We start from the raw sequence: 13,990 nt of genomic DNA on the forward strand, positions 1-13,990 counted from the left end.
GTGGGGAGGTACTGATATATAAAAGAAATTCCTCTTGAGATATTTTCTCTTAGGTTGGGGAAATAAGGTGTTTCAGGAAGTGTAATAGTTCAGTCCCGAAGCTTACTTCCTGAAACATTCATGCATAATGTAAACCTTTGAATCAGTTTTGCTCCCATTTGAGTCCCATCTGTAATGTGAAGACAGTAATACTGAAAGAGCTGTTGTGAGGAGTAAATGAGGCTCTTGATAAAGGAGTTTAGACTAGAGGAAAATATAACACTGAGGCCTTGTGCACACCCACCCAGCTGGTTAAATGGTAAAGCGGGTAGTGACCCCAAGTAATCTGGCACCTAGGAATGTGCATCCCCAAATGCCACAAAATCTGCTGGAGAGCGAGGAGACGTATTCAAACATCATTATCAACATTTGCATGTCTGCAATGTAGATTTAAATATTTAGAGTCACATCGAACCTCAATAAATATTGAAGTATTTCTTTTAGTAGATATTTGATATACTCTGTGTACATAAAATACCAAAAAACGCACATATATAAACATATAAATAGTTATCGGACTTTTATTTATACACTCAACTGTGTCATGCTATCTGTGAGTGACATAGACATTCAAAGGGTTGAGAGATGATCTCTAGTAGCAAGCCTAGGGAAATGGACATTTTTTGACTCAGTATCTTAAGAATGACTACAGTTTTGATAGATAGATATATTAGGAGAGAAGGTATACCTCTTTGGAGGAAATATCATGAGAATTAAGTCAAGGGGAAGTCATGTTTAGGGCATAGGATGGTCCACTAGATTGGAGAATTATTTTGCAAGAGTTAGAGAGATGAGCCAAGACGGTACATTGTGCTAGATTCTTGGGTACCAGAATTAGGGGTGTAAGACAATACTAAAAATGTTTTGGAGCATCAGAATTTCCTGAGTGAAACAAAAACTTGGGTGATGTAGGAACACTGATTTTTTGACGTTTTTTGAATGGATTTGGGTAAGGAAAGAGTAGGGATAGGAAGACCATTGTGCTATGATCACAGGGGTTCAGATGAGATCTAATGAGCCTGAACCCGGCTGTTCTCATACACAGGCAGGCTCTTGTTGAGCAGGTAACTATTTTTCATGAGGATCTAGTTAAAATTATACCTTTATCTACCTATGGATAAAGCACAGGAATTGTTCGCATTGCATTAGAGCATTAAATGACTCTTCTGACGACACTGCATTTCATTCTTATGAGTTACAGTGAGTTTAGTGTTCATTACCGGGTGCTCATACTCATGCCGTGAAAATATAGTACTAACTTGATAGCCTATAACTTCTTCTCCTTTTAATACTATTGCTGGTTTGTACAACATTGGGAGATGTGAATGCTACAATTCAGCACAATATTGGGAGCATTAATTCTAGCCATATAGAGCCTCATAAACTTAGAATTGCTTTTTGATGTGCAGGGTTTCCTTCGTACAGACAAAAAGAAAAAGCTAGAGAATCATACTTATAATTTCTCACTCTGTTAAATAATCAATTATTTGAAGTTTTCAAACATTACATTGATAAATTTTAAATAGGCATTTCTGACCCCTGTTTATTAAGGTCTGAAATCAGCATAGAATGCATATTGAATAAGCATGTAGAATAGTATCTGATTAAGTTTATAATTAAGTTTATAATTAATATAATTAAGTTTAATTATATTAATACACAATTTTGTGTCGTGTATGATTCTTTTAGCTAGAAGAAGTTTACAGAAAGGAACCAATTGTTGAGTATCATTTTGAATTACCCTTTCATTTTATGTTTTATTCTATTTCTAGAAATTTGCAAATGAACATTTTGAATGCCACCAGCATTCAGATGTAAAATAGATATTTAGAGTTTTATCTAACATGCATAACTTATATAGGACCATACATCTGAATATGCAAAAGTATTCAGATATTTTCATAACTTACCGATGTTGTGTAAAATATGTAACTTGTATATGTAAGTACATTATTCCCAACTACATTTCCTTAGTTACAAAATTAAATGTTAGGGATGGAGACCACATGAAATTATGATGTCTTGACCTAGACCATGATGGCGAACCTATGACACGTGTGTCAGAGGTGACACGCGAACTCATTTTTTTGGTTGATTTTTCTTTGTTAAATGGCATGTAAATATATAAAATAAATATCAAAAATATAAGTCTTTGTTTTACTATGGTTGCAAATATCAAAAAATTTCTATATGTGACACGGCACCAGAGTTAAGTTAGGGTTTTTCAAAATGCTGACACGCCGAGCTCAAAAGGTTCGCCATCACTGCTCTAGACCATTTTGCCTTTGCCCTTTTCACTCCAGCAAAATATTCATCATATTATACGGAAAGTTAGGTTTGTGAAAATCAATAAATCCAAAATAAAACCAACAGTATTTAAAATTGAATATAATGGAATTTATTATATACTAAATATTGACTAAATAAAATTTAAAACTGAACCTAGCAAATTTTGAGTTAAAATAAATCTATAAAATAAAAATTACATAAAATATGATCAGCAAAACTGAATGTGAACCCCAAATTGATATATGAATAAAACTTTATCTGAAATGCACATACAATGAAAAAATTTTGAGTAAGATTAAAATGAAAATAGAAATATTGTAATATAATTGTGAAGATTAGCACATGAGTCAATGAATTAGGATTACTTAATTGAGGTTACTCTAAAAATAAAGTTCATCTATCAGTAATGGCACAGTCCATATAATAATGTTTATTTGCAATTATAAAAATAGTTCTTATGGTCAAAGCTTTAGGGTCACAATTATCCATCTGTTCAAAATAAGGGGTTTCAGAGGGCAGGATTATAGCATCATTTACCCTTTCACATTATAACATCATGATGACGAAGGAGGCTTCTCTAGCAATGCTTGTGCTCAGGGACTGCCAGTTGATTGGTTTATTTTTTTATTTTTTTTTCACTTTCCCCTACATTTTCTTTTTTTAAATTCTTTATTGTCGAAATTATTACATATGTTCCCCCTTTCCCCCCATTGACCCCCCCAGCTTTAGCATTTTTTCTCTACACCACAACCCTAACTGACAAATACGGATGCGTATTTGCCTTAAGCCGTTAGCCCATCACGGTTTGTTCTCTGTTACTCTAATCCAGGGGTGGGCAAACTTTTTGACTCGAGGGCCACAATGGGTTCTTAAACTGGACTGGAGGGCCGGAACAAAAGCATGGATGGAGTGTTTGTGTGAACTAATATAAATTCAAAGTAAACATCATTACATAAAAGGGTTCGGTCTTTTTTTTTTTTATGCCATGTGGCCAGTTCATCATAATCCCATATTTAATAGTTCTTTGTTCAAACTGGGATGATGGAATGAGCACAGGATCCGGATCAAAAAGAAGCAAGTCTCATTTGCAGTATTACCACGTAATCACTGGGAATTTATTTGTGGAATTTCACTTTTCTGCGCCTCCATTTCCTAATGTATACAATGAGGATGATCTTGTCCGCTCTGTTTATTTCACAAGGCTGTTTTATTAACCAATCACAACAGAACAGTAAACTTCTAGAGATTAATGGCCACCTCACTATCGGATTTTAGCCCCAGAAACTATTGTAGTGCCAGGCACATACTGTGGTAAAATGAGAAAGCAAATGAGATGAAATATGAGAAAATACTTTGTGAAATACAGTTTTCTATACACAATACAAATGCGATTATTTCTATTGGTGACTGTCGCATCTCCTCTGAAAGCTGTATCCTTCTTGGTTTTTCCCACAGGACCTCTGAGGTTTCTCTCCCAGACGGAGTCTGTCACGGCCTTCATGGGAGACACGGTGTTACTCAAGTGTGAAGTCATTGGGGAGCCCATGCCCACGATCCACTGGCAGAAAAACCAGCAGGACCTGGCTCCGGTCCGGGGCGACTCCCGGGTGGTGGTCTTGCCCTCTGGCGCCCTGCAGATCAGCAGACTTCAGCCTGGGGACACGGGAATCTACCGGTGCACAGCCCGCAATCCAGCCAGCTCGAGGACAGGAAATGAAGCCGAAGTCAGGATCTTATCAGGTACTGCAGTACTCTCTCTCTCTTTTTTAAAATATATTCTTATTGAATTCAGAGAGGAAGGGAGAGGGAGTGGAGATGGAAACATCAATGATGAGAGAATCCTGCACACCCGACACGTGGGATGGAGCCCACAACACGGGCATGTGGTCTGATTGGGAATCAGACCATGACCTCCTGGTTCATAGGTCTACACTCAACCACTGAGCCCTGCCGACTGGGCTGATGGTGTTCTTTATTCTTTCTAGGATTATTCTCTAGAGTAGCATAAACAACCATTTTTCCTTTAACAAATAGTTTATATTTGTTTTAAGTTCTTTATTGTGTATTGGGGTTTTGTTTTATATTTTCTCTTTCGCTTCTTCTTTGAGCCATTAGATGAAGGTATGCCAAAAGCTTTTCCTATTTGTCTATGTCTTGTAGCTGAAGTTTCCAGAGAAACAGATATTTTCCTTATATTTGGCTACATTCATTCATTCAGTCATTCCATAAATATATGAGTGTTTCTTTGAGCAAAGCCCATTGCTAAGCATTTTTATGTATTTTTAAAGTTTTTCTCTAGTAACATTTTTTAAACATGAAGGTGATGCTTAATGAGGTTAAGAATCTTCCCCAAGTTAACATTAAACATGTATTTACTCATCCATTCATCCACTTGTTTTTGAGAAGCATTGTGCTAAGTACTAGGGATATATAATGACTAAGACTGACATGGAACCTGGCTTATTAGAGTTCTGGGTGGCATGGACATACACATAATTACACTGAAGAGTGATTGATATTATGATGAGAAAAATTGTTCCTCTCCTCTTATCTCTTTTTCTCTTCTCTGGCAACTCTCTAAAACTCTAGGCTCATTCTCCTCTCCAAAATAATCAGAGATTGGATTGGCTATTCTCCAGGATCTTGTCTCTTCCGATTACTACTACTATTAAATACCTATGTAATATCTACTTTCTCATTTAGTCTCACTTGTAAGGTTTAGTTAGACTTGTGAGACTCACCAGAAAGGCACATACTTGAGAAACCATGACAGACTTCTATCAAAGTATTGATGTTGGCCCTTGTCTCTGCTCTCTGTGTGTAGTTATCACAAATCCTTCAGCTGTGTGGAAGGTCACACTCCTGTCATCCCAAAAGCAAACAGGGAGGCAGGGGAGAGTGGTGGGAGGAAGAGATCAACCAATGAACTCATATGTGTATATGCCATAGCCCATAGATACAGACAATAGGGTGGTGAAGGCTTGCAGGGAGGGGGCAAAGGGCAATGGGGGAATAAAAAGGGACATGTAATACTTTCAACAATAAAGATTTATATTAAAAAGTGAACTGGCAATTTGATGAAAGTCGCAGGTTCTTTAATAAGGGCATATCTAAAACCTCTTCTAATTCTTTTGTGTAATCTTTTCCCCATTATTCACAGAAATACTGACTTAAATGTATCAGTGACCATCAGCAACACTGTTACCTTCCATCTGCTAGGGAGTGAAAGATGCAAATTTAGCATTTATTCCAAAAACATACATGCATTTGTTTAGGTATCCATTATATACGTACAAATTTTAAATATTTATACTCACCTATCCTGAATAATGCATCTGTTAAGTCTATCACATGGGAGGCTTAGGTACACTACATAGAAAATTGGCAAGAATATGTTTGACTATCTTAATATGACTGAGAGGTTATTTCCCTGTGGTTTGAAGGCATATAGTTGGACTAATTAAATATTAAATCTGAAATGGAAAGTTTTGAAAGTCACGGAGATATTATCATCAAATCACCATTTACCTTTATTTGTTCACTTTGTAAATCCACGCAGGTTTGCATTGTAATCCATGGAGGTTTATTTAAAGCCAAATTTCATGTTGTTAATTTGGCTAAATCAAGAATATGTTGGTATACTTTGGAGGTGTCTGGTTTTTTCTTACCTGAATGGAAACTGAAAATTTTTGAATTCATTACATTTAATGAGAACTTTTCTCCAAGTTCTATTTGAATAATATTAACTTCAAAAAGGAGTTATGAGCAAAGGTAATAAATACACACCACATTCACACCCACACACACATGTTACTGTCATACTTGAATAAGGTTGTCTCATTTCTATTGATCACATAAAGGGGCTGCTGAAGGGATGCGTGTTTGTCCATTTATTCTTAAGTTTGCAAGTTGATTTAGAGGTCAAATATACAAATCCTCAAGTACAAAAATGAGTAAGAGAATGAGTGACTGAATGGTTAAGTCCAGCTCCTCTTACTTGCCACTTACGGTTCTCTCATTTTTAAGATCATGATTATTTTTTTCTGAATCAACCTCCAATTTCCAATTTAAGGAAGTATCAATTTGAGGGAGTGATAAATTACATACATATATTGCCCATTCTTTATTCCAACACTTACTTAATCCGTTATGATAAAGTCCGTTAAAACAGAAACCTGTCATATTATTAACATGATTTAGGAGCATTAAAGTGGAACCTGAATGGTTACCACTCTTTAAAATATGTATTCTTCCATGGTCACTTAAGTACCATGTCGAGTGAGGAAGTTGACTATATTGCTTTAGTTTGACATATAAATGCTAATCAGAAGTCGCATATACAACACTTGTTTTTACCACAGTTCATATAGAGAGTATTCAAATTGTATGTATGTGTTTATAGACAGTTATCTACTTCTAAATAATATAGATGTTATTGTACTTATTCAAAGTTATGTGAAATACATTTCAAGTTGCCACTTTTATATAGCAGGTGTCTCATATTACACAGTAATTAAGATCTATTGAATTAAGATTTTAAAAATCAAATAGCTGTTTTGAAATGCTGTCTTTCAACAGCAATTTTGGTTTATTCACTGAATGAATAAATAAATACTTTATTCAAAAACTTTTAAGTGGATCTTATATACTTGGCATGATGCTGGTTTCTAGGAAGACAAAGTTGGAAGACTGCCCTCAGACAGCTATTGTCTAGTGGGGGACATAGACAAAGCAGCATGGACTGTGCTATGAAAGACTAAAGCACACAATGCCATTATGATACATAAGAAAAAAACACCAATGTGTCAATCTTGGAGAACAAGTGGTAGCTAGGCCAAGAGATTTATATACATCAGGAATAAAAGAGCATTTACAAGAAAACCATAGAGGAACGAGAAATAAAGACTTTTCAGAGTAACTTAACTGCACACATTCTGTTTAACATGATCATAGGGCATAGGAAGGGTTGAAGGAGAATGAGTTACAAGTAACACAAGTAAAGAAAATAAATGGAATAAAGGAAGATACGGTAGAATGTGTGGCAGTAATCCTTCAAAGACTTGACCAAAAGCTGCTACTAAAGTGATATCACAAGGGATTCAGGAATGAATATGGGTGGTGAGATTTTAGGGCAGGTCTTGGAAACATATTAGATGTGATCTATGAAGGAGGGGATGCAGTTCAGGTTCAATGGAAGCTGTGTAGTGAAATTTCCACTGAGATTGGGATTGGGGTAGTGGTGCATTGTGTACAAAATAAATTGCAAAGTTTTAAAGGAGATTTTTTCATAACTTAATATTTTCCAGATTCAATGAATATTTGTTTCATTCAATGGTAGGAAAATTTTTAACGAACTCAATTTTTTGATTAATGTTTTAAGATAGAAGTTAGACTTTTGCTTCTGAGGAATTGTACATTTTTAGCACATTAAGTTAGTATTAAAGCACAAAGAACTTTTTTGAAATATTGATAACAATACACTAAGAGCTGAGATGCTTTAAAATATCTTATTGTATGCGGTGGAGATTGTATGAGTGTATGAGGGGCTGAAGTGGCCATTGAGACTGTCAAGTCCACTTCACTCAGCTCTCATTACTCCTGAGTGCCAAGTAGTACATTGGATTGCTGAAATATAAATCTGCTTTGGACACGAGGTTGAATAAAATAACTGGCCCATACTCATATTTCAGTTTTCATAATGGCCTAATTGAATTGAACAATTTGTAATTCAATATATTATTCATCCACTTAACTACAATTAGATGACCCTGGGCCCTAGGTAGCCATGAACTAAATATCTGTATAATTAGAGTCATTGGCTTTGATGGAATAAATTGGGCTAAAGTATATTTCAAATAATTTTTCTCCATAATATTTATTTTTATTGAAATAAGTTTTAACAAAAACCATTCCCAAAATCATATTATTTAAATAGAAAAATTATGGTTTTTAGCTTAAAAATAGTTTCATTATTTTGGTCATCACTAAGAATGACTACTAATTCAATGGGTGCATTAAGATTTTTGGTTTGACTAAATATTGCTTATATTGCAAAATTAAATCTATTTTGCTATCATTTGTTTTTACAATTTCTACAGAATAATGATCTGGAGGGGACAACAAAAATGATGTATACTTTGTTTTTAAATTTACCATCATGCCAGCTAGCTAATTCGTATAGCTATATGACTATATAAGGCAGGAGAGGGTAAATTCAGGAAAACATATTTAGTTTCAAATCAACACAGACAAGGAATAAGTAAATTTGAGGTGGAAATTTTGGAAAGCCTTTATAGAGATGTTTACTTTTCTAGCTCATCAGGGGAGAAACATTTATGGAAAGATGGCAGCAGATGATAAGTCTAGAATGAAAGGTTGATCCTACATTGGGAAAAGCCTTGAATCCAATCCCAATCAACTAGATTTAATTCTGTTCATTTTATTAACGGTTGCAAATTCTTAAAGGTTTTTGAGCAATGGATACTATAAACATGCATATGGATAAACAGAAACAACAAAGTGAAGAGCAAATAAGATTAACATATTAACTTGTCTTATATACCATACTTAATGTTTTTACTGCACTGAAGGATTTTCCCATTGTCCACTTTTTTTTTGTAGGCTAGTTTCTTTTAATACATTTTTATTGATTTTAGAGAGGAAAGAAGAGAGAGAGAGAGAGAGAGAGAGAGAGAGAGAGAGAGAGAGAAATAGAAACATCAGTAATGAGAGAGAATCATTGATCGGCTGCGTCCTGCATGCTCCACACTGAGGATCGAGCCTGCAACCTGGGCATGTGTCCTGACTGGGAATGGAACTGTGACCTGCTGATTCATAGGTTGACACTCAACCACTGAGCCACGCCGGTCGGGCAAGAAAACTATTATATCATGCTATAAACTAGGTATTTTAGCTTTTCATAGATCTAAGTTGGATAAGATGGTTTTGTGAAGTCCACGTTTCCTATATGTTACATAGATTTACTCCAGATGACATGAAGGGGTCAGCAGTTGGACTGTTATAATTCATGAAATCAGTTCACATTAAGTCACTCTTGATCAATTAATGAATATTTAAAATTCGCAATTTGAACTATTATTATAGGTTGTTAAAATCATGGAGTCTCACACCAGACTCAGTACAAATCTTAGTTTTAAAACTTGCTACTAATGCAATTTAGGGAAATTAATTTAATCTAAGTCTTTATCTTGTAAAATATAGAGAATAGTATACATTTTATAGGATGGTTATGCGATCTTAATTTAATAGGCCAAGTACAACACCTGGAATTAAGTCCTCGGTAGCTATTATAATTACTTTGGCATTCTAGAAATTCCAGTCTTAAAGAATTTGATTCTCCTGTCAAGATTATTTCTCTGATAATGAATTACCTGATTTTGATTCTAGATCTCTAAGTATTCATTTATCTACTGCTATTTACTTATGCTATTTATCAATAGTACTAATTTAGGCATTTCCCTTTTATATCTTTTAGAAGTCAGAGTCTCCTGAAACTACTTCTTCTCTAGTAACTCACTGTTACATGATTTCCACCCTCACTTTCCATCAATATAATTTCTTTTGCTATATAAAATACCGCTAGAGGCCTGGCTTGAAAATAGGCGTAAGAAGATAAATTCAAAACTTCTGGTATTTGAACTTTATTAGGCATTACCAATTCATCTAATCCTCTAAAACTGTTAAGTTTCTTTATCTGTTAACCAGCCTCACTACCAAGGATCTCATGTATTGTTTCATTCCACAATCATCCCCAAATCCGTCTTCACAATCCCAGTGTTTAAGGGTTCAAGTTTGCTAGACAAACTCTAGTTACTGAAAACCAGAAGGCCATGCTGACACATAACACCTAAAGATCAAAACACAGTATCATCAAATATGAGACGGTACTACATTTAGATTAATTTTAAAACAATAGTTTTAACTTGATTTATGTTGTCACAAAAGCACACCCAAAGAAGACAGGGTAGCTTTTATTGCATACAATTGACCACACGTAAGCTGACCAAGTTCCATGTGACAGTGTGTCCTTGCTCCTCCCAGATGATAACTTAGCTTGCCCTTTGGTAACCAGGGCCTGGCACAGCACAGAAGCAGATGCATAATCATGCCATGTGGGAATTCATTACTGTAGGTGAGGTCTTTTAACCGGCATGAGATAACCAGTGTTTCACATGACATTGATGAAACAATCTAATATGTTAGTAAACATAAGCTAGCTTACATGGATAAATAGATAATTTCTGTTTAGTGTTTGAATTAAAAAAATAAGTCTTCAAATAGACTTTACAGTGCTATTTTGGGGGACATCAACAATGTCCAGGATTCCAAGTTGAAAGTACTTGAAATACTGGGGGACCTAGTATATTTTTCTTGCATGTCTATAATTCTAATGTCCCTAGTGATCTCTCCCTCACCACCTCATTAGGTTTTCTATTTCATCCTTCTTGACTGACGTTAGATATTGATTATACTATCTTCTCTTAATTCCCATTCTCTGAAGGTCACAAGCATAAACAATATACCTGAAATTGTCCTCCACCTGTAGGAATGAAGATTTCTTAGAAAGAAAGGAGAGAGCTTGTCTTTCCCCCAGAACCTATTGAAGTTGGCATATGGTCAGCTCCACATTTACTAGACATGTGACACTTAGCAGCCCGGAGGGGGTGACTAAAGGGTCAGGCAGTCCGCCCTGACTTACACAGAGGCTTTCTCTGAAGGCGTGTAGAAGCCAAACCTATACCCAGTGAATGCAGAGGTCACAAAGATGAATGAGCGAGCCTGTGCACCTTCCTCTTCTGGTCTTGTTTTACATCAATTTATTCCTGGAACACAATAAAAACAAAAACAAAAAAAATACTGTCTCATGATATACAGGCATACCTTTATTGATTCTTTATATAAAAAGGGGAGTTAGAATAAAAAATCTACTACTTTTCTGGAATGTTTTAAATGTAATTTTACACATTTGTATAAATTATGAAGATTTCTGGGTTCTCTAAATTAATTTTGACACATCACAATAGCAACATTTGTTTTCTGGGATTCAACTGTCAGCTGTAAAATTTAGAAACAAAAATCTATAAATGAAAAAATCACTTCCTTCAGGCCTGCTGCTGATAGACTCAAAATGTGCCTGTGAGACAGGGATTTGGCCATATGCCAGTGATAAGAATAGATGCTCTCCTTTCTTCCTCCGAATTCTAACTACAATTAGCAGTATGTGTGTGCGTATGCGCGTGTGCGTGTGTGTGTGTGTGTGTGTGTGCACGCGCACGCACGAACAGGCACATGGAAAAAGAAAGAGGAAATATGAACAGATGTAGGAGTATGTACAGACAAGGAATGTCATATTTAGTTCTGAATTGGTGTAAATGAGGAAGGAAAGTAACAGAATCATAGATGATGAATAACAGCTCCTGGGAAATAGCTCCCTTTTCCCGCTCTGTTCAGAGCTCCTTGGCTTTTGGCCACATGGAAGTTTTTGTTTGGTGTTAAATAAATTTTGATTCCAGTGATCAGGCTGGTTTTAATGAAAGACACTCTAAACAGAATTAGGAGGCATTTCATGGACTGTTTCACTCGGAGCACACGGCACAGTCCCAGAACACTGCAATGCAGGGGGGATCACAATAACATGAATCATAATCTTTTTGCTGTTGGAGGGTCTTGCCTTCAATTTGTAAAAAAATCCAACACCTCAGGTAAGGTATGCTCCATAGCACTTACTGTGTGTGAAGACACATAGCACCTGTTGCATTTCCTAAAAGGAAACTAGATGGGGCTGCTAAGAAGCCAGCAGGTGAGCAAGCAGTAGGTTAGCTTGAAATTCAGGAAACTAAGTCTGCAAAGTTAAATTAATTTGTCACTCTTATGCCTGGGAAGAAGTCGAAGAGAATACCCTATTGGAGTGGGCAGTATCCTTTCATTTCCAATCAGAAAACAAAAAGGGTTTGCGTTAGGAAAGCATATGAATCCAAAGCAAGTACTGGTTATTTTAAGGAAGACAGTTATTAAGCTGTGCAAACCAGTATTATGTTCTTGCTGACTCAGATGCCAACAGCCCTTAATTAAATTTCTCTCTGCCTCAGCTGTTCTTTAGACCCAGCCATGTAAGTTTAGTAACGCTGACTTAGGGACACGGCCCCATTAAGAGAAAGTCACTGCCATCATAGGGTGTGCCTGCATTCCACACCTACTGTCTCAGAATATTATAGTTACCTTTCACTCTAACACGTCCCCCAGCTTGGATCATTTATACAGTCATCCTGTTCTCTTCCTGTGAGGAAGACAAAAATGTGGGGTCCCAAGGCACTTGGGAAACCCTGTGAAAGCAAGGAGCCAACTATAGCCTCACAGACTCAATGAACTTGGCCATTGTAATGTCCAATGGAAGCTAGTTTTCAGGGATAAAAATGCCTCTAAACAGAACATGCTCTCTCTGCCTTCATGGTGTGCCTTCCTGGAGCCTCTTTAGGACATGGGCCGTGAAGACAGTGAATTTTTATTTCTGAGTATGTGAAGCGTGGGTAAATGTGCCAGGTAATATGACCGAAGATGTTTCTTACCTTTTGATAATCTATTGCTCAAAGACAGGGATTGGAAATACGTAAGTTTTGTATGGCCTAAATGCAAAATAATGATGTTGTTGATGATTTTAATGGGAAAGAGGAAGAAGAAGAAGAAGGGGAGGAGGATTAAATAAATTTAGTTTATCAATTTCTACTTGAAACATGTAAAACTCTCCCCTCATTGAAAGGAAATAGGCTCCGTGAATGTGTCCGAAGAAGAGCTAATTTGTTGAGACCTGTCTACATCAGTTCTCAGTGTGTGGTCCTATAGCATTTCTTGAGAAGATTTCAGATCTGTGAGGTGAAACTTACTTTCAAGATAATATTTCGTGTTTTTTTTTCCTATGTTGACTTAAGAATGTCTTTGATGAAGCAGTAAAAAATATTAATTATATTAATGTCTCCATCCTTAAAAACACATCTTTTTAATAGTCTGCATATCACAACATGAAGGATATGAAGATACAATGGTTTTTGAGGGATAAACACTTCTGTGGACATTTGAGTTTCAAGCTGAATTAGCTGCCTTATTCCCCCCACGGACACCATTTTTACTTGAGAGGCCAATCAACAGAAAAACTGGAGCTATGCAGACTAGGGTATTAGTCAAGACGTTTTCTCAAAAATGAATGAAGTGGGCCAGTCAGTTCAAGGGAAATAGTATTAGCTGCCAAGGATGAATTCGAGCTTTTCGGCTAAATTAGAAATTTGGAAAACTGGTGTCCACTCCTAGGAACTTGACAGCTTCGCAACATTTCGAGGCCTTTTGATGGATTGGTGGTGATGGTAGCAGATGAGGTTTTGTCGTAGTCTATGATGCAGTGTTTCAGCATTTGGAAGATCTGTCTAACTCAGTGTACCATTCCAAATTACTATTGATTGATGTGCCAAAATCATGCATGGGTAAAAGATGTTTTCAAAGTGCAAGAGAGACCAATGGGTTTTTATATAGTACTAGGGGCCCGGTGCACAAAAATTTGTGCACTGGGGGGGGGGGCCCTCAGCCCGGCCTGTGCCCCCTCGCAGTCTGGGACTCCTCAGGAGATAACGACCTGCTGGCTTAGGCCTGCTCC

The 13,990-nt window shown here is 36.4% G+C and overlaps 1 protein-coding gene across 1 annotated transcript in view; it reads left to right on the top strand.

Annotated features, from left to right (window-relative positions):
• Positions 1 to 13,990, top strand: part of DCC (DCC netrin 1 receptor) — a 980,448-nt gene that overhangs the window by 473,617 nt on the left and 492,841 nt on the right. The window contains exon 3 of the mRNA XM_014538876.1: positions 3,784 to 4,068. Within this exon, the coding sequence (XP_014394362.1) occupies positions 3,784 to 4,068 (285 nt within the window). The remainder of the gene's footprint in view (positions 1 to 3,783; positions 4,069 to 13,990) is intronic.

The sequence above is a fragment of the Myotis brandtii genome, unplaced genomic scaffold (genome assembly GCF_000412655.1).
Source record: "Myotis brandtii unplaced genomic scaffold, ASM41265v1 scaffold200, whole genome shotgun sequence".
In the NCBI taxonomy this organism is placed as follows: domain Eukaryota; kingdom Metazoa; phylum Chordata; class Mammalia; order Chiroptera; family Vespertilionidae; genus Myotis; species Myotis brandtii.